The sequence below is a fragment of the Betta splendens genome, chromosome 19, assembly GCF_900634795.4.
Source record: "Betta splendens chromosome 19, fBetSpl5.4, whole genome shotgun sequence".
Taxonomy (NCBI): Eukaryota; Metazoa; Chordata; class Actinopteri; order Anabantiformes; family Osphronemidae; genus Betta; species Betta splendens.
Window position 1 is genome coordinate 10,031,842 of NC_040898.2, and position 17,844 is coordinate 10,049,685.

Genomic DNA, 17,844 nt, shown 5'->3' on the forward strand with positions numbered 1-17,844 from the left:
GTAAACAGGATTCACATTTCTGAAATTTCAATACTATAAAAATAAATACATTACATCATTGCAGATATCTGTGATGTGAACATTTTAGTCCTAAAATATTTAGGAAAAATATGCGTTAATGACGTCATTTCCGACATCTGCAAAATAATTGTTGACTAGTGTAAATGTAAGTGTAAGATATTTCAAATGTCATTCTTGATATTCAAAATGCAATTGCAGATAAATTGAATTTTTATTTTCTCATCGTAATATAATTCAACTTGTTCATATGTACTTTTATACATCTTAAGCGTGATCATGGACGTTCACTGCCTCGTTCCTATGATTTGCAGACGTACCTCCACTTCCTTTCCTGACGCAAGTGCCCGGCAACGCCGTTGCTCGCCTTGATTTGTGGCCTCTGCACAGTAAAACTGGATTTTATAGCGATTCCAAATAACAACAGGACGACATTCCCACGGTCAAGGACGTAGGTGAGTCCGTCCTAATGTCGGATTCAACTATGTGGAATAATTTGGTTTGACGAGGAGGCTTCGCCGGTTACACATGTGTAGAGGCCTGGCGTTAGCATTAGCCCAGCTAGCAATGCGCCACGCTCGTTTCAGCGTGTCATTATCAGATAAAAGCAGCGTCAGCCTGCTACGCTTCTGCGTTCTACTCATACATTATGAGTTACAAACGGCACTTTGAGGCTATTGCTCGGTAATTTTGCGTACTTCTGCTAGATGCTGTTAGCTAAGCTAGTGGGGCTGTTGCTGAGTTAGCAATGGTTAGCATTTCGCTAACTTTAGCTGATTCGCAGCCTCGATGGTTTTTTTTGTTGGGGTGTCTTTGGACATTCGAAAGCACGTCAGACCTCACACGACCGGTGTTTTAAAATATATATATATATTTTTTACTTTAAGTTATCGGGCATCCAGTCGAGAAGGGAATTGCTTTATAGGCAACGGTGGCTAGTTAGGGTGGCCAACGTTAGCTGATAACAGATGCCTCGACAAAGTAGGAGCAAAGTGTTGTTTTTACATCCTTTTCTTTTAAGGAATTCCATTTAAGACAGATGGTTTAACTGTGTGTGTGTGTTGGCAATGATGGCAAGGCAAAGGCAATATTTGGTAAAATGGGAATTTCTGCACCAGAAAGCAGGACGTTCATCTTCATTAGATGTTCATTTCAGGATTAACTGATACAAATATGCTTTCAACAACACTTGCTTATATATTCCTTTCCTTTACAGATTGACATCCTCATCCAATTATGTCTCGATTCTTTGCTACTGGCTCTGACAGCGAGTCAGAGGAGTCCTCATCCGCAGATGAGATCACCCCTAAAGCACCCGGAACAACCTTTAAACAGTCAGTGCAATATACATTATTTCTGGTGAACTGCTGCTCATTATAAATGATACAATCAATCTCACATGTCAGTTTTGTTCCCACAGGTCTCTGCTTCTCAGTGATGATGAAGAAGATACAAAGAGGGTGGTGCGCAGCGCCAAAGACAAAAGGTTTGTAAAGTTGTCGCTCTGCATACCAGCTTGTTCTTTGGAATATATATATTTTAATGCAGATGTTCCTAACTGTTAGGTTTGAGGAGTTGACCAACCTCATCAAGACGATCCGCAATGCTATGAAGATTCGTGACATGTCCAAATGTCTGGAGGAATTTGAGCAGTTATGTCGAGCTTTCCTCAAAAGCAAGAACATAGTGGACAAAGAAGGGGTTCCCTCTTTCTATATCCGACTTTTGGCAGATCTGGAAGACTACTTGAACCAGGTCAGTAGCCAAAATAAAAGAAAACAACGTATAATTATATTGTGCATTACCATTATTAATCAGCCAAAACAAATAAGCACCTTAGCTGCTAAATAGACCTGAATGTCTTTTTGTTCTAGCTTTGGGAGGACAAAGAGGGCAAGAAGAAGATGAACAAGAACAATGCAAAAGCCCTCAGTACACTACGTCAGAAGATCCGCAAGTACAACCGGGATTACGAAACAGAGATAGCTGCCTATAAGGAGGTAAATTTGTAAGCGTTTTGTTTCTGCAGGCAAAAATGGCTACTTAGGAGATGGTACGCAGTTCTTGATTGAAGTCAGCGTTGCCATTCAGCATTACCATCTTGTAGCTGCTAGTGGAGCAGGTCAAACAGATGTCTAAAGTCTTCTCTTTGCATTTCTGTTAGAACCCACAGGAGTCGGCAGATGAAGAGGAGGAGAAGGAGCCTGAAGACTCTGGTATGTATGCTCTTTTTTTCTGAAATACAATTTCATTTTCTGAAGGAAAACAATTCTGTTAAATGTAAAACAGGGACATTTAAGTAACATTTATTATAATTCTGAAATTGAAATTTTTCCTCAAAGGCTCCTCCTCTGACAGCGATGGAGAAGCAGGTGATGGTGTGTCAGCCAAGGCTTTCCTAAAGAAAAAGCCTGACGCTGCCCCAGAAGCTAGCAAGTTCCTCAAGTCTGCCAAGGGTTCTGAGGTAAGCGACAGCCATGTCACAGACAAATTTAGTAGAAGTTGGTGCATATTCCTTTTGTATTCTTAAACTACTAACTGAGAGAAAAATTTTGGCTAATGTTGGCGGTTTGTTTTGCTTTTTAACGACAGGATGAGTCGTCCTCTAGTGATGAGGATGAAGATGATGATGACGATGAAGACTGGGGCTCAGACACTGTAGAGAGTGGCAGTGAGAGCTCTGATGATGGAGAGGGAAGAAGCGCTTCTCTGGCTGTGGTCTTCTTGAAGAAGTGAGGCTCCTACACATCTTTTGATAGTGGTTTTGTAATCATGCAAACGAGTGTTGATGCACTGTCTCTGTCCTCAGAGCCCAAGAGACTGAGAAGTCCGGCACGAAGAGAAGTGGAAAAAAGAAAAAGCTGAAGAAAGAGCGGCTGGAGGAGGAGGCTGAGGAGGAAGGAGGAGAGGAGGCTGAGGGAGCCTGGGAGAAGGTGAAGGGAGGCGCTCCCCTGGTTAAGGTAAAGACATTGTGATGAAAACCTAGTTAAAATAAAACATCGGAGTATATACTTGGAATAAATTTGATGTATGTTGATCATGCTGCACTTAAATTCTACTAGGAAAAACCCAAGATGTTTGCCAAAGGCACAGAGATCAATATACCAGTGGTGGTGAAAAAGCTGAATGAGATCCTGCAAGCAAGAGGCAAAAAGGGCACTGACAGGTAAAGTTGTGTCTGTTTGTGGATTCATGTTTCTAACCTTCAGTTTAAATGAATAGCTCTAAACTAATCCCCATCCCGTCTTCTCTGACAGAGCTGCCCAGATTGAATTACTCCACGCTCTTGCTGGCATCGCTAATGAGAATAACTTGGGCCAAGGCATCTCGGTCAAGATCAAGTTCAACATCATTGCCTCCCTCTATGACTACAACCCTAACCTGGCAGCATTCATGAAGGTATGAGCCGCCGTCCTCATCAGTGTTAAAAGCTGAAATTAATTTAATTGAAAGCAACATGTGTGATCCCTGTGTTTAATTTTAGGCCGACATGTGGAAGAAGTGCCTGGATTGTATAGATGAGCTGTTGGACATTCTCTTTGATGATAATAATCACATCTTTATTGGGGAGAACATTGCAGAGGACAGTGAAAACCTGGCTGTCTCAGAACAGGTAGCCCTTGTGTATTTGTTTGCAACGTCTTTAATTTGGTCCTTTCTTGGACCACTTGGTTTCATCTGACATTGGTAACTTTAAATTGTTTAATTTTGTGTTTGACAGCCCTTTAGGGTGCGTGGATGCATCCTAACACTGGTAGAGAGGATGGATGAAGAGTTTACCAAGATCATGCAGAACACAGACCCCCACTCACAAGGTGAGCTACACCAGAGAACATAATCAAGAAGAATTTTACATGCTTAAGTCACCAAGTATTAGGCGGCTCCATGATTTTTGGCTTCACCATACTTTTGTTCCTAAAGCTCAATGGTTCCTTTCCACTCCTTTTTGTTTTCTCCAGAATATGTTGACAATCTGAAAGACGAGGGACGGGTTTGTGGCATCATTGATCGGCTGCTTGGCTACTTGGAGAACAAAGGCAGCACAGAGGAGATCTGCCGCGTCTACCTGCGCAGGATTATGCACACCTACTACAAGTTTGACTACAAAGCTCACCGCCGCAGCCTAGGCCTTCAGGGAGAGTCGAAGGTGAGGGTTGAAACAGGCCTTCGAAATGAGAGCGAATGAATGTGCCACGAAGTGATACGTTGTGTTGTATTGAGGTCATCTGGGCTGAGTCGTGTTTCTCCCTGCAGTCTGAGCAGGACCAGGAGGAGAGCGAGGGAGAGGACAGCGCTGTGATCATGGACCGTCTCTGCAAGTTCATTTACGCCAAGGATCGCACCGACCGTATCCGAACCTGTGCTATTCTCTGCCACATCTACCACCACGCCCTCCATTCACGCTGGTACCAGGCCCGTGACCTGATGCTGATGAGCCACCTGCAAGACAACATCCAGCACGCTGACCCTCCTGTGCAGGTTAGCACACAGGCACATGATGTGCAAGAGAAATTCCTTTCAGAGTAAAGCCTATACCAAAACGAGAATTCTAACCACATAACATTTTGTTTCTTCTTTTTAGATTTTGTACAACAGAACCATGGTCCAATTAGGCATCTGTGCTTTTAGGCAGGGCATGATTAAAGATGCTCACAATGCCCTGCTGGACATCCAGTCTTCTGGGCGTGCAAAGGAGCTCCTGGGTCAGGGTTTGCTCATGAGAAACATGCAGGAGAGGAATGCTGAGCAGGAGAAAATTGAAAAGAGGAGACAAGTAAGTTTGTATCTTGTACTACAATTAAAGTTATAGCTGAATTTTCATTTGCTAAAGATTTTACTGGTTACCAATAAAACCCAAACATAGAGCATTTTACTGGTGTGTTCCTCACATCAAGATCAGAGAGCTTGTTGGTTGTTACAGCATAGCTTTGAACCCCCCACAGGTCCCGTTCCACATGCACATCAACCTGGAGCTTCTGGAGTGTGTGTACCTGGTGTCCGCTATGCTGCTGGAAATCCCCTACATGGCCGCTCATGAGTTTGATGCCCGTCGTAGGATGATCAGCAAGCAGTTCCACCACCAGCTGAGGGTGGGAGAGAGACAGCCGCTGCTGGGTACGAGACCTGGGAAGTAATTGCTTGCGTTGAGTTTATTTCACAGAAATGAGAGATAATGTTTTCTGTCTTTCCCCAGGACCCCCAGAGAGCATGCGAGAGCACGTAGTGGCTGCCAGCAAGGCCATGAAGATGGGAGACTGGCGAACCTGCCACTCCTTTATTATCAATGAGAAGATGAACAGTAAAGTCTGGGACCTGTTCCCTGAGACGCAGCGAGTACGCGAGATGCTTGTCAGGTTGGAAGCTATTCATCCTTCAGAGAATTCCTATTACCTTAGGTTACCTTTAGTGCATGACAATTCACAAACCTGAACCCACCTAACTTTTTTTGTTTTGTTTTATGTAATATCTAGAAAGATTCAAGAGGAGTCACTGAGGACATATCTATTCACATACAGCAGTGTTTACGACTCCATCAGGTAAATGTGCAGAATTTTAAGTTTTCTATCTGAACTGTATCTGACCCCAGGAGTTGTTTTACCTCTGTAACCTCGGTTTTCCCTTGATAACAATAATGAAACAATGTCATTAAAATATTTTTTTGTCCTCTAGCATGGAGACGCTATCGGAGATGTTTCAATTGGAGATACCCACAGTCCACAGCATCATCAGCAAGATGATCATTAACGAGGAGCTGATGGTACGTTGGTGGTTTCTGTGTTCTGATCTAATAAAACTGTAATTTCAACAGGATGTGTCTGATAAATTTCTGCTGCATCTCGTTTTATTTTTTCTTTACAGGCATCACTTGACCAGCCCACGCAGACTGTAGTGATGCACCGCACAGAGCCAACCTCCCTGCAGAACATGGCCCTGCAGCTGGCCGAGAAACTGGGCAGCTTGGTGGAGAACAATGAGCGGGTGTTCGACCTCAAACAGGGTGTCTATGGAGGCTACTTCAACAGAGGTGAGTTTAGACAGAGTCATGTTTACATTTACCGATGCAGTCAAGTTACTTTTTAAAATTGTAAACTTCCTGTGCCTTAAAATGTTTTTTTTTTATTGCATTACAGATCAAAAAGGAGGCTACCAGCAGAAACAGTCTTACCAGAGAGGTAAGTTGAGACTAAAGAGCATTTTTAATGCAAAATTTAAAAAAATCTCAGCACATTGGGTTTGTTAAAATTTAATAAAATTCTAACTCATTTGTTTCAAACTGTTGCATTAGTAGATGTGTATGAAATACAGTATTATTCTTTGTTAATGATGATCCCCTGATGTTTACAGATCAGAAAGGTGGTTACCAGCAGAAGCAGTCAGGCTACCAGCGAGGAGGCTACAGAAATCAAAACCAAAGCAATTACTGAGCTTGGAACATTGTTGGCTAGTCTTCATTCCAAAACAACCACCATCGCTACTAATTTGCAAACATTATTTCTGTACTTGGGCTGACCTTTCAGAATAAAAGTGAAATGTTTTTAAGGTTATTTCAAACAGAAATGTGTAAAAACAAAGGCAGTGCAGTGATGATAGCCTGTGACTCTGCAGTGAGGCAACAGATGAGTCAAGTCATTACTTTAAATAATAAATTGTGTTTTGAATTGACTGATGGTTTGACTTTTTCTTAAGACACAAATTGTCATAAAAGAAGGCCTGCAGTAAATATGAAAAATATTTCCGTATATACTTGTTGAAACAACTGAAAACAAATTTTAAAGATGAGATCTTTAGTGGGGAGCAATTTCAGCAGCCTGGCGCATGGTCAAAGGTAAATGGGTCAGGAAACATATCACTGTCACCATCACAGTCATGTCTCTTTGTCAATTGTTTGCTTCAGGAGCTCAATAATTAAACTGACCATGCTGATGTCTAAGAATCTAAACCAGGGTTGTCAAACTCAAACCAGTCCCTTGTTGGTTTTCCAACTCTCTTCCCCAGAGCCTGCTGATTACCTTGATCAGGTGTGATCAGTCAATCAGCGGCTGCATGAGCCAACTAACACACCTGTTCAAGGTAATCAGCAGGAAAACAGGCCCTCAAGGAATCTGTTTGACACCGTATGTCTCCTGCTTCATTGTCTATGAACCTAGAAAAAAAACAAAGGTAAAGTCACGTTCAAAAGCAGATGAAAAGCTATTTTATTACAGTAAACAGATAGTAGCCTGATATTTCAATTCATTTACAGTAAATTTGTTTAGACATAAAGCTTCATATTTGATTCTTATTCACTTAAATCCATCACTGTTCAGTGGGTCATGGCTTTCTCCTGAGACACTAGGGTGATATGTAATGTTGTTGGAGCTTCCTGAGGACCTGATTCACACGCTTTTCCCTGAGTGCTCGTTCCCCGTTAGCTGCCTCCCTTCACACACTGGCGGAGTCTCCTTCGGAGCTCTCGCCTCAGCAGGTCTCTCTCTTTGCGGATTCCCTGCAACACAGTGCGGTTCTCCTGAGCCCGACGGACCAGGTAGGGGAGTGTGTCGTCCACTGAGCCGTAGGGCACTGACTTGTAAATAGCGTAGCCTTCCTTGGCTGCAGGAAAAAAAAGATGCTTGTGAACATACTGACCATTTAACTGCATATCTGTTCCCAAAACAATGGTGGGCCATTTAAGACTGCCACACGCACCCAGTGTGAGGGAGACGTGGTCACACATCCCCAGCAACTGACCAAAACACACTGAACCTCCATCCTTGTCGATTCCCAACTCTTCCATCCTGGCAAAAACACAAGTAGCAGTTTAAACCATTGGGCAAATCGTTTTTTCTTTTTCTGGCAGTGATTTTTCATTGGTTCAGTGAACTCCACACAGTCTCTCTGTCTTGTGTTCTGACCATTTAGCAGCTCGTCTCACTGACTCCTCGTTGTGGGTGGCGACTATGATCCTGTAGCGTTCTGGCTTCTGGGAAATGACTCCCAGCAGCTCATTCAGAGAGCCGTTGTAGCTGCACAGACGAAAGGAAACCTGTGAGACTGGAGTGAAGACGTGTGATTTCAAGAAGAACGGATTTGGTGGAAGCACCTGTCGTTGGTGTCCTCCCAGCACCGGTGGATGGGATCGGGTCGACCCTCTTTCTCTGCCAGCTTCCTCTCCTTGTCCATGTAGGCTCCTCGTACCAGCTTGACTCCCAGACCAAAGCCCTCCTCGCTGGACAAACGCAGAGCCTCCAACAGAAGAGACCTGGACTCCTGAAAGACACACAAGTGATGAGCTCTACTTTAAAGAAAATAACATTTCAGTGCAAATGAAAGTCATCAGATTTGAATTATTACAAAAAAAGGGGAGAAAATGAAACATTTGCCTTGAGGTAACACTGATATGTGTTCCAAATCCAGACGCCATCTTTGTTAAACTTCTTCATCATCGCCATGGTGACAAGAGAGAGGGCAGGGTTCATGTAGGTGTACTCTGCATCCACCAAGACTCTGACTTTGCCTACGCTTGCCTAAAAATCATTCATAAAGTCAAAAGGCAGTAAAATCTGTAGTGTTTCCAGTTGTTTCATGCAAAATGAATACCTCTGCTATTCTGTTGAGTCTCTGCAGGCCACAGAGGAAGTGTGAGGCCTCGCGTTGCTCTAAACCTGGGAAGCTGACGGTCTGGAAGAGGCAGCACAGGTCATTACTGTCACCACCAATCAGAAAGGTGTCTAATAACTGGGTTATTGTGGCTTATGGACCAACCTCTCCATCCATTGCCCTGACGAGGAGACTCAAGCTGTACGGCTGTTGTGTCATGAGCGTTGTGAGTTTCACCTGAGGTAAACGGGAACAGATTAAAGCCATGGGGAAACCAGGCCGTATGAACCACCTGGTGCAGAGAGGGATCTTATCTGAGTTGTTCCCAACAAAACCCTTTGAAAACCTGGATGTTTCCCACCAAGTGTTGATGAAAAGTGAATGTACCTCTCCACCATAGAAGAACATCACTTGTGTATTACATTGCTTATAGTAAATAAAAGGAGGTGGGAGACGTGAGGCTGCCTTACACACAGCTCTGGGCTGAGCAGCGCTGTGATCTTCAGCTGCATCATCGGGTCCTTGCTCCAAGCGTTGCTGTGGGACATCCGCACACACTCCAACATGGCCTCCATGTTGTCCTCATACCTCTTCTCTCTGGATGATGGTGATCGACGTGAGGCAAGCGAATCATTTGAATTTGAGCAGGTCGGTGCGCGCGAAGTGATCTCTACCCGGTGCTTTCTCCCAGGTCCTCCTCGATGGGCACCGCCAGCATGGGCCTCAGTCCCAGCGAGCTCATCTTCTGCATGGACTGAGAGATCTCCCTCTCGTCTTCTCCAGCCACGAACTGAGCATACACAGTGGGGCGCAGCAGGAAGGAGAAGCCCCTCTTTCCCAGCAGGCCGCGTGCGATGGACATCAGCTGAAGGTCAAAAGGAAGACAATAAATACATTTGTCATGTTGTCAGTCGTGTTCGCCTCATTTGCTCAACCTCACCTTCCCACAGTTGTTAACGAGCGCGGGGAAGGAGCAGAGGCGGAAGACGGCCAAGGCGCGCAGCAGCTCGCCCCAGCTCTTCACTCTGAAGGCGCTGGGATCCTCAAAGGCCAAGGTGGCTGGAAGGGCCGCAGGCTGCCTGGAAGACAGCGTCCTGGGCGCCACGGTACCCAGGAACCTCAGCGACAACAGGTGAGGGAGTGAGGGGGGCGAACGAGAGCACATCATGGTCGGTCTGTGAAGGGTTACAAACTCAGTTTAAGGGTCTTTGTAATTTTAAAGTATGGACTACAATAATCCAGGCAGTGTCCGGGGTAGCGATGATCCAAGGAAGACGTGAAGGTCCTCTCATGTCAAAAGCAGCTAGAAGACAGGATGATATGATGATGTAACTTAGTTTGAGGATCTGTACCTACATGTAGAAGAGCTTTAAAGGCTCAGGTTGTTAGTGATAATTCAAATCTGGCATCAAAGGTAAAACAGGCACCTTACCCGCTTCCTGAGCGTCGCATTGGGAAAAGTCCAGCAGGTGCAGTTTGAGGGGCTGCAGGTGGACCAGTAGAATCTCACGTTGGCTGGTTATACCCCCATGGTTAATGAGTTACTGCTCCAAAAATAAGGTAAACACGAAGCTGACCCTTAGCATCTACTCAAATAGGTACGCGCTGGGTCATAATCATCATTAATATGGAATGAATGCATCATATGTGGGTATGTGGCCAGTGCAGGTCTGAGTTGTGCTGCAGTGGGGATATGACAGATATTGCTTTTTGAGTAAATGCATACGATACCTACATGAAGCAGAGAGTTGCATTTACAGAGGGGTTGAGTTCAAAAGGAAACTTCCAAAAAGTCCAAGCCAAGCAGAGAGCAGAGGAAATCATTAACTGGTGCCTCAGTCAGATGTCAAACCCTTCATTTAGCTCCACTTTGCTCTGGAGCAGATTCATTTTGATAGGAACCAAAAAGACAAAGACAGGTGTTTCATTTGTCACTGGAATGGATATTTATTAAAATCTTTAACAGATATTTACATATTTGGATCATTTTCACCCATTTGTTTTTGAGAATCAGTTACATCTTAAGACACACAGTCACAGTACACAGAGCTACTTGTACTAAAGCTACACATTGCTAAACCCCTTTAAAGCGCTATCATGCCATAAAACACTGCTATGTTCTAAAATACAGCTCTGGTGCCCATGTCCAGGTGATGCTGGTGCTGTCTGTACAGATGCCTGAAAGGGATAGGGAGGGACGAGTGAGGGTCCTGACGCAGGCGAAGGGGATAGGACGGGAACGCGGGGTAGAGGGCTGTGGGAGGGGCTGAGGGGCCAAGTGATGGATCCAGCTGAGGGAGAAGAGAAGGGTGGTGCACTATCATGTCAGGGGCGATAGGGGGCGGGGGGGTTGAACTGGGGCATGGCCCCTAAATCAACAGGAGGGTAAGAGGTGGAGGAGGCATTAGGGGGATTGGGAAAGTTCTGAGGATGGGCTGCGGGAGGCAGCGATGGTGTGGAGGGGACACCCAGGCAAGAGGAGGGTTGGTAAGGAGGGTGAGGGAGGGAGGGTGAAGGGTGAGGGAAGGCGCAGGGGGGGAAGGGGGCCTGGGATTGATGGCTTAGGTTTGTGATGTGCAGGGCAGAGTGGGCGGAGCCGGGAGGCACGTTCTGGAACGAGAGACTCTGCATGTGTGGGGGGATGGAGGGGAAGGCGAAGGGGGTGGGAGCCGGTAGGGCACAGGCCACAGTGGGGGGTGGCGCTTGGTGCTGGTTCGGGGGAGGCTGAGCAGAATCACAGTGTGGGTAGATGAACGCCGCTGCGCTGTGGTCGCTGCTTGGATCGGTGGCATCGCCGAGGGCCTCCCTGTGCATCGCCTGGGGGAGCAGAGGGTGAGGAGTCATCTGCTCCTGGCAGGCGGGGGGCGGGGCCGAGAAGGAGGCGTCGGCTGGCGCGTGGGGGCCGACGGGGTCAGAGGGCGGGTGGTAGGCGACGGAGGAGGGGGAGGATGTGGGCAGGAGAGGCTGCGGCGAGGAGGAGTTGGAGGGAGGAGGGGTGGGGAAGGTGAAGGAGGTCTGCTGCAGCGAGGGAGTGGTGGAGGAGGAGGAGGAGAGGATGGAGGGATAGTCGATGGGAGCAAGGGAGGGTTGGGAATCGGACACCTCGGAGGAGGTGGGGAGGGGGAGGGAGGAGAAGGCCGAGGGCGTCTGAGGATGAGGATCTGAGGCAAAAGGCGAAGCGTCGGCCGGGGCTGCAGCGAAGGTGGAGGCGTAGACTGGTTCACACAAGGTGTTCGCTCTGTGGAGAAAAGGAGAAAAGCAAAATAAAAGACTAAGTATGAGCGACTGATGCGTTCAGGAACCCAGCCTGACACCTACCCGTCAATCATGCTCCCCGCCGCGTCCTGCATCCCACCGCTCACGGTGCCCACGTCAGACATCTGTGACGCCAGGAACGCCTGCCCGAGGTCCAGCGGCTGCTCTGGGATCAGCGCGTCCCGATAGGAGGCCTCGTCCGGCCCGAAGTGGCACGCGGGCGGCAGGGAGGCCAGCGCCAGCGCCTGCAGGTCCGAGCCGGGCGCCGGGTCACAGCTCACTAGGGGGGGGGCACACGGGAGACGCGGGGTTAAACGAGCGTCTGGGAAATGGGGACACGGACGGGACGCGACCCGAGGCCGAACGCGCAGCTCACCGACATCCAAGGGCTCCGTGAGAACGGACATCTTGCGCTTCTGCCTGGCGTCTCTCTGCCTGCAGAGATGAGAGCATGCGTGAGCGCTGGGCTGCACCAGCAGCTGCGGTGAATGCACGCGCGTGTGTGGGCCGCTTACTTTTTGCTGTTCATGCCGTCCTCTCTGAAGCCTTTGGCGAAAGGGTTGGAGTTGATCTTCAGCTCTGTGATCTGAAAATAAAAGGCATCAGAGACACCATAATGCAAATTTATTTCCAACCTCATGAGTGAAGTTTACATGGTTTCGATAGTCTCCTAAGTCGGTACCTTGTTGTTCTGGTAGGCAGTGACTGTAATGAACTGCGTCTCGGGGAAAACAAAGGAGTGCTGTCCTCCTCCCCACCTCAGCACGTCTCTGGCCTCGATCACGTGAATCCTGGGCTGGTAGCGATGCAGCGAGTGCAGGATGATCTGGAAAACACGCAGACTGAGTCCCGGTGCTCCCGGTGTCGACGCGCTCCGGGTGAGCTGGATGCGGTACCTACATGCCCCTGGGAGTCCAGCGTGTTGTTGGTGAGCTTGGCGCAGTGGAAGGAGATGGTGCGGCTCTGCCAGTGGGCGCCGGTGGCGGGGGAGTCCGGGTGGATGAAGACGCGGTCCGGGAGCCGGGCCTCCGCCCCCCCGACGGCCTGCCAGCCCCCGCCCTGGAAGCGGTAGCGGGAGCTGTCGGCCGGGACGACGTCCAGGAGGAGGATGTACCGGAGAGATGGGTTCAGGCCGGACAGCTTCATCCTCAGGCCCGGAAACATCCGTCTAACACAGCGAAGGCGGTGACCTTAACACTTGTGTGTTCTACACGAACCAATACAAGGGGTCTGTTCGTGTCTTCTCCTACCTGCCCTTCTTGGTGATGATCATCTCGGTGCCCACGGAGCTGAACTGTTTCCACAGGGAGGCGTTCTCCAGCTCCATCTTGACCTCGGCCTTCTGGGTTTTTGCGGCAGGCTCGCTTGGCGCCGGCATCCTGGGAGGGAGCGCCTTGGCTGCCGAGTCGCAGGCGGAGGGGAGCGTCTGCGCGTACGCTGGAGCTTCACGCTCTAGAAAAAAGTCAGAGTCGGACAAAGTTTAGTGTGGAGCATCTGTCAGTGTAAATGGGTTCAAGAGTTTCTGGCCTCCATCACATTCATTCTTCTCACCTCTGTAAAAGTCTCCGGCTCTTTGTGGTCCCAGAGACAAACCGGCGTACATGTCCACGGTCAGCATTCTTCTTCTTCTCCTGTGTTTCCTCTTCACCTGCTGCACGCTAGCATTTCACTCCTGGTCGTCTATTAGAGACTTCTTCTTCTTTATTCCTGCTCCTGCTCCTCTGCTGCTGGTCACTGATGCCCCCGGCCCCGGCTCGGCCTGTTAAATAGGTGTGTGGGGCGTCGCGCACGAGGCCAAATGGCTTCATTGTCACATAGCTCTTCATTTAGCTCCCTGCAACCCCCCCACCACACACACACACACACACACACACACACACACACACACACACACACACACACACACACACAAACAACAGCTAAAATCTAAAGATACTTCAGTATTTGAAAGACCTGATCTTTTAGCCCAGGGTTTAATCTGGAGTGCAAAGTGAGTCTTTACCTTTAAAACAATTCGGGGACTGATTCTGAGACTTTAGATGCTTGTACCTGCATATAAATCTGAGTCTCCTGTGGCCGGTTGATGACTTGATGGCACGCGACTTCCTCCCAGCAGTCTGCTCACCGGGCCCTCCCAGCAGGGGCTCGGGCCTTGGGCGAAGGTGGAAGTGGAGGGCAGTTTGGCCGACGGCTGCAATTTGGCCGCTACACAAACACGAGTGTCTGGACTTTTATTTGTGAGTTTGTATTAGAAACGGAGCTCGGGCTCAGCATTACCCAATTCCACGAGCAGACAGGACTCTTGACTTACAGGTCAAATACAAAAGAGGGCTCAAGTGTGAGCGGGACATAGGGATTCTGCTTTTGTTAAACGTCTATTCTTTCATGGTCACGACTTCGCTGTGCAACAACAGGCAGCAGTAATCTGATAGACCCCAGAGGCTCTTTAGCAGAGGATTACCATCACGTCCCTATTAAAAGTGCTGCAGGTCTACCTGTGCGTGGGACATTCCTGCCGGCGTCAGAGCAACAGCTGGACTGGTCTTACAGGAGCGAGGCCCCGCTGTTGTTCTAGTTGTTGTTTTCCCTCTCCATTTGCGTACGTGTGCGCTGGGGACGGATAAAAGCTGGCGAGGGCCGAGGGGAAGTGGAGGCGTGAACGCCACGCTGAGAGTAAAGCCATCACCCTGATGAGGCGTGTGACGTCTCCTAATGTTTTTACGGACTGGCAGGTGTCACAGGTGCTGCAGCTACCAGACTCTGAAAGGGCCAATTATGAAAGGTGTTACTGGGTGAGTTTTGTTTTTCCTTGCTGGGGGCGGAGGCAGGGCCTCTGTGCTGTTTATGGGGTATTAGGTGTTAACGTGGGCCTGCTCTTTCACACATATGTGTTAAGTCGTTTGATGCGCCTCGCGTTTGCTCACTCACATCCTTTATTCCTCCATGAGAGAAGAGTTTCCACATTCAAATGATCAGTTGTATTTGACTCCACTGTGTTCGTGACATGTGCCGCCTTTGAATCTGCTGAGGATTAGGCTTCGTTTTCGCCACACACAATGCAAACACACACTTGTGACACACTGATGCTGAAATCCTCTCCTCGTTGGCCAAGTGAGTATGTGCGTGATGCTTCTGATTATGGGGCTTTGAACACGCGCTGTGTATTGTGTGTCATATAATCCACCACACGCACGAGCCGTATTCAGGTTACAGATTGCATGCTCCATTTTGCCTTTATATTTATTTTGTCTGAACATGACAACAATCCATTTTGGGACTCATTTTTATTAGGACCCTGCCTTAAGTACATGATAAATAGAACCAAGGAACCACATTTTATCACGAAATGACAGTTTATTTCCTAAATATCGTGACAATCCTACATAAGCCTTCACTGAGACTTTATTGATTTTATGCAGTCATTTAACTCCACTGCATCTGTTTGTTGCAAAAATAGTTATACTGGTCAAAACGCAACCACAGTGGTTAAGGACTGACTCCATGCTGTGGTCAGACCACCTCCAGAGGGTCTCTGTCATGCGCTGAGACCACCACAGTGACTGTTTCTGGTAGACGCACGGCCAGTCTCTCCCTGAACACAGACAGGAAACCTCGCTCGCTGTTGCTGTGATCAGTGAGGATGACGCTGGTTCCCTTCGCCACAGCGTCCAGCACCTCGTGGTGCGACATCTCACCTGATGCAGTAGAATATCTGGTATTAAATCCACAGCCAATCACAATGTTGGGATTAAAAAAAAGTGACAGCTTTGATTTTTACGTAAGACGTTACCGGTGAGGTAAAGATCTGCTTTGACTCCGTTTAGGACTGATGCTCCAGATCCGGCACAAACAGCCACAGTCCACACAGAGGACTCTGAAAGTATCATTCAAACAGAATGAAACAATGAGTTTCACTAGATCAATTTCAGATTTTTGGTGAAGCTGTTTTGTTTATCGTGTTGTAGTGTGTAACTCGGTTGTCTCATTAAATTAAATCTCTTATCAACCTTTAGGGCATGGATGAAAATATTTCATGTTTTAGTCCATATTAGACACAAATAAACTGTAAATTGTTATCATTTGAATGTCTCCATCTTTTCATCTTCCTAGTAGACCAATACTCTACCTGGAGTCTTCCCCACTCCAAGAGCCAGGCGAATGTGACTCAGACCCAAGTGGGACTTTATTTTCTGGATGGCTGTTGCTATGGTTACTGGGTTGTCCAGAACACTGAACCGACCTTGGCCATGGCCCAAGAGAGGAGGCTGAAGAAAGTGACAGATGAAAGAATTATTTAGGGCAAAGTTAACAACTATGGAGAGACAGCTAACTTTGCTGTGTGAACAAAGAGTAGCTTTTAAAAAGGGTTTAACGGATAAATAATTATGGTAGAATATATCAAATTTATTTATTGTATACAATACCTTCTCTAACTTGAGGATGCGGAGGGACTGGCTGGTACCAGTGTGTTTTAACAGGGTTTGGACACTGGGAGTCAGTGCTGAGTCACTGCATGTTACACTGACATGGATCCCACAGCTGTCTGATCTGTCATCAAGGGAAACAAACTTTTATTCATCACTGCAAATTAACCTAGATTTGGTTGTAGCACGTTTTACTATTATTATATATTATTATTTTACCAATATGAATGTATTCTCCTTACCTTAGACTTTAGCAACCAGTACCTTTTATAACCAAAACAAGCTTATTCAAATATATACACAACCTGTTGACTGAATAGTGCAGCGTTGTTCCACTGTCACATGCCTTCACTTCCTCCAATATGCTGTTTAATTCTTCCGTGCTCCTGACCATGAATTCCAGTTTGTGATTGTGGGAGGCATCAGCAATAGCCTGATTCAGCACAGACACCCGACCACTGCCTAAAGGGTCAATGATGGAGGACACTTGGTCAAAATAGTTGTAATGTCAAGTATCACACTTTTCATTCATTACATATGCACAGGTGGTCTGTTCAGAATAAAGTCTTACCCAGTCCCCCAACCAGCCAATCATTCACTCCTCCTTTAACACTATCCCACGAAGTGTGAGGAGAGAAAACCGCTATCCCGGCCTCGACAGCACGAATCGCCAATCGCTGCTTCCAGTCTTTCTGCACCAGGCGCTTGACTGGCCGGAACAAAGGCGGATGATATGAGATAAGGAGGTCACAGTTCATGTTCTCCGCTTCCTCCATGACAGCCTCCGTGAGGTCGTTTGTTAGAAGGATGGTTTTAGTGGGACGAGGTTTGCTCGGCTCAACCAGGAGGCCAACGTTGTCCCAGGACTCAGCCAGAGACAGAGGAGCAAGCTGCTCCAGCACCTGCAGGACCTCCTTTAACTCCATCAGGCCGGAACAGTGACCAGAATGACAGAGAGAGCGAGTAAAAGAGAATCTAACAGTTGAATGTTGAAGAACTGAGGTTTGTCGGCTTGTCAAGAAGCTCTGACTGTGAGTGGATGGAGGATGATATAACAATGAGGCAGAGGAACGTGTGATCAAGCTCCTCCTGGCACAAACTCTGGCAGTGAATGGCAAAAACCTCCAAAAGAGATTTCTACATCCTTTCAACATCAGTAGCGATCTGTGTGGACAAAAGAAACACTTTCTATTAATCTCCACTGCTCTATCTATTAGTACAGTTTACATTGACAATACTAATTTCCTTAGTAAACTGATTATTTGCTGGGACTATAAATAGTGACAGACTAAAAATATTCAGCATGCTATTTGTTGACACAGAGCTAGCTGAAAAGCTAACGTCGACCAAAAACCGGACTCTGATCAGAATGTTTACTTGTGCATCGCTGAATAATGTTCTTTCGTTGTCCTTCCACTTACAAAAGACAAGTGCTGCTCACTGCATTTCTAGCGTAACACCTTACCAGAGCATGCTGTGCACTTACTGGAGACGCATACCCACTTCCGGCTTCCGTATCCGATGCGGCGTTTAAGGAGCATTGGAAAAGTCAGGAAACACGTAAAATCAC

The 17,844-nt window shown here is 47.3% G+C and overlaps 4 protein-coding genes across 7 annotated transcripts; 1 reads left to right on the forward strand and 3 right to left on the reverse strand.

Moving 5' to 3' along the window:
• The first annotated feature begins 314 nt into the window (after positions 1–314).
• On the forward strand, positions 315–6,681 carry eif3c (eukaryotic translation initiation factor 3, subunit C). The gene is made up of 23 exons (XM_029134522.2): positions 315–473; positions 1,235–1,352; positions 1,439–1,504; positions 1,584–1,773; positions 1,893–2,018; positions 2,183–2,234; positions 2,361–2,482; positions 2,611–2,750; positions 2,828–2,978; positions 3,081–3,184; positions 3,276–3,417; positions 3,503–3,631; positions 3,740–3,833; positions 3,978–4,165; positions 4,273–4,497; positions 4,601–4,792; positions 4,962–5,133; positions 5,213–5,372; positions 5,490–5,555; positions 5,689–5,776; positions 5,878–6,043; positions 6,150–6,191; positions 6,364–6,681. Exons 2-23 carry the CDS (start codon positions 1,255–1,257, stop codon positions 6,441–6,443), a joined length of 2,793 nt encoding a protein of 930 aa, XP_028990355.1. The 5' UTR covers positions 315–473; positions 1,235–1,254; the 3' UTR covers positions 6,444–6,681.
• prodh2 (proline dehydrogenase 2) lies at positions 6,451–10,094 on the reverse strand. Its single transcript, XM_029134527.3, has 12 exons — positions 10,028–10,094; positions 9,536–9,898; positions 9,270–9,460; positions 9,066–9,192; positions 8,761–8,832; positions 8,596–8,676; positions 8,379–8,522; positions 8,099–8,265; positions 7,911–8,021; positions 7,705–7,793; positions 7,390–7,608; positions 6,451–7,162 (listed from the first exon to the last, which is right to left on the reverse strand). Exons 2-11 carry the CDS (start codon positions 9,761–9,763, stop codon positions 7,427–7,429), a joined length of 1,392 nt encoding a protein of 463 aa, XP_028990360.1. The 5' UTR covers positions 9,764–9,898; positions 10,028–10,094; the 3' UTR covers positions 6,451–7,162; positions 7,390–7,426.
• A 441-nt stretch (positions 10,095–10,535) lies between these two features.
• On the reverse strand, positions 10,536–13,468 carry tbx6 (T-box transcription factor 6). The gene is given in 9 exon segments (XM_029134655.3): positions 10,536–10,925; positions 10,927–11,833; positions 11,914–12,130; positions 12,227–12,285; positions 12,366–12,436; positions 12,533–12,676; positions 12,751–13,018; positions 13,101–13,302; positions 13,402–13,468. Coding segments are annotated over 9 exon segments (2,145 nt in total). The 3' UTR covers positions 10,536–10,715.
• A 1,647-nt stretch (positions 13,469–15,115) lies between these two features.
• On the reverse strand, positions 15,116–17,844 carry nif3l1 (NIF3 NGG1 interacting factor 3-like 1 (S. cerevisiae)). Of its 4 annotated transcripts, none has more exons than XM_029135381.3 (7): positions 17,761–17,844; positions 16,846–17,438; positions 16,580–16,736; positions 16,275–16,398; positions 15,977–16,115; positions 15,641–15,724; positions 15,116–15,545 (listed from the first exon to the last, which is right to left on the reverse strand). In XM_029135381.3, the coding sequence occupies exons 1-7, from the start codon at positions 17,769–17,771 to the stop codon at positions 15,361–15,363; spliced, it is 1,293 nt and encodes a 430-aa protein (XP_028991214.1). In that variant the 5' UTR covers positions 17,772–17,844; the 3' UTR covers positions 15,116–15,360. The 4 variants fall into 4 exon arrangements, with proteins under 4 accessions (XP_028991214.1, XP_028991216.1, XP_028991215.1 ...); XM_029135383.3 differs by having other exon boundaries at positions 17,740–17,796; XM_029135382.3 differs by having other exon boundaries at positions 17,652–17,778.

What these genes read in the sequence shown, in the direction of transcription:
- eif3c (XM_029134522.2), top strand. Translation starts at nt 1,255, where the DNA reads ATGTCTCGATTCTTTGCTACTGGCTCTGACAGCGAGTCAGAGGAGTCC. An exon ending in AGATAGCTGCCTATAAGGAG is followed by an intron (nt 2,019 to 2,182) that starts GTAAATTTGTAA and finishes CATTTCTGTTAG; the next exon opens with AACCCACAGGAGTCGGCAGA. An exon ending in GAAGGAGCCTGAAGACTCTG is followed by an intron (nt 2,235 to 2,360) that starts GTATGTATGCTC and finishes TTTTCCTCAAAG; the next exon opens with GCTCCTCCTCTGACAGCGAT.
- prodh2 (XM_029134527.3), bottom strand. Translation starts at nt 9,763, where the DNA reads ATGATGTGCTCTCGTTCGCCCCCCTCACTCCCTCACCTGTTGTCGCTG. An exon ending in GTGAGACGAGCTGCTAAATG is followed by an intron (nt 7,794 to 7,910) that starts GTCAGAACACAA and finishes TGTTTTTGCCAG; the next exon opens with GATGGAAGAGTTGGGAATCG. An exon ending in CCACGTCTCCCTCACACTGG is followed by an intron (nt 7,609 to 7,704) that starts GTGCGTGTGGCA and finishes TTTTTCCTGCAG; the next exon opens with CCAAGGAAGGCTACGCTATT.
- nif3l1 (XM_029135381.3), bottom strand. An exon ending in TTGGCTGGTTGGGGGACTGG is followed by an intron (nt 16,737 to 16,845) that starts GTAAGACTTTAT and finishes TTGACCCTTTAG; the next exon opens with GCAGTGGTCGGGTGTCTGTG. An exon ending in AGCAGATCTTTACCTCACCG is followed by an intron (nt 15,546 to 15,640) that starts GTAACGTCTTAC and finishes CTACTGCATCAG; the next exon opens with GTGAGATGTCGCACCACGAG.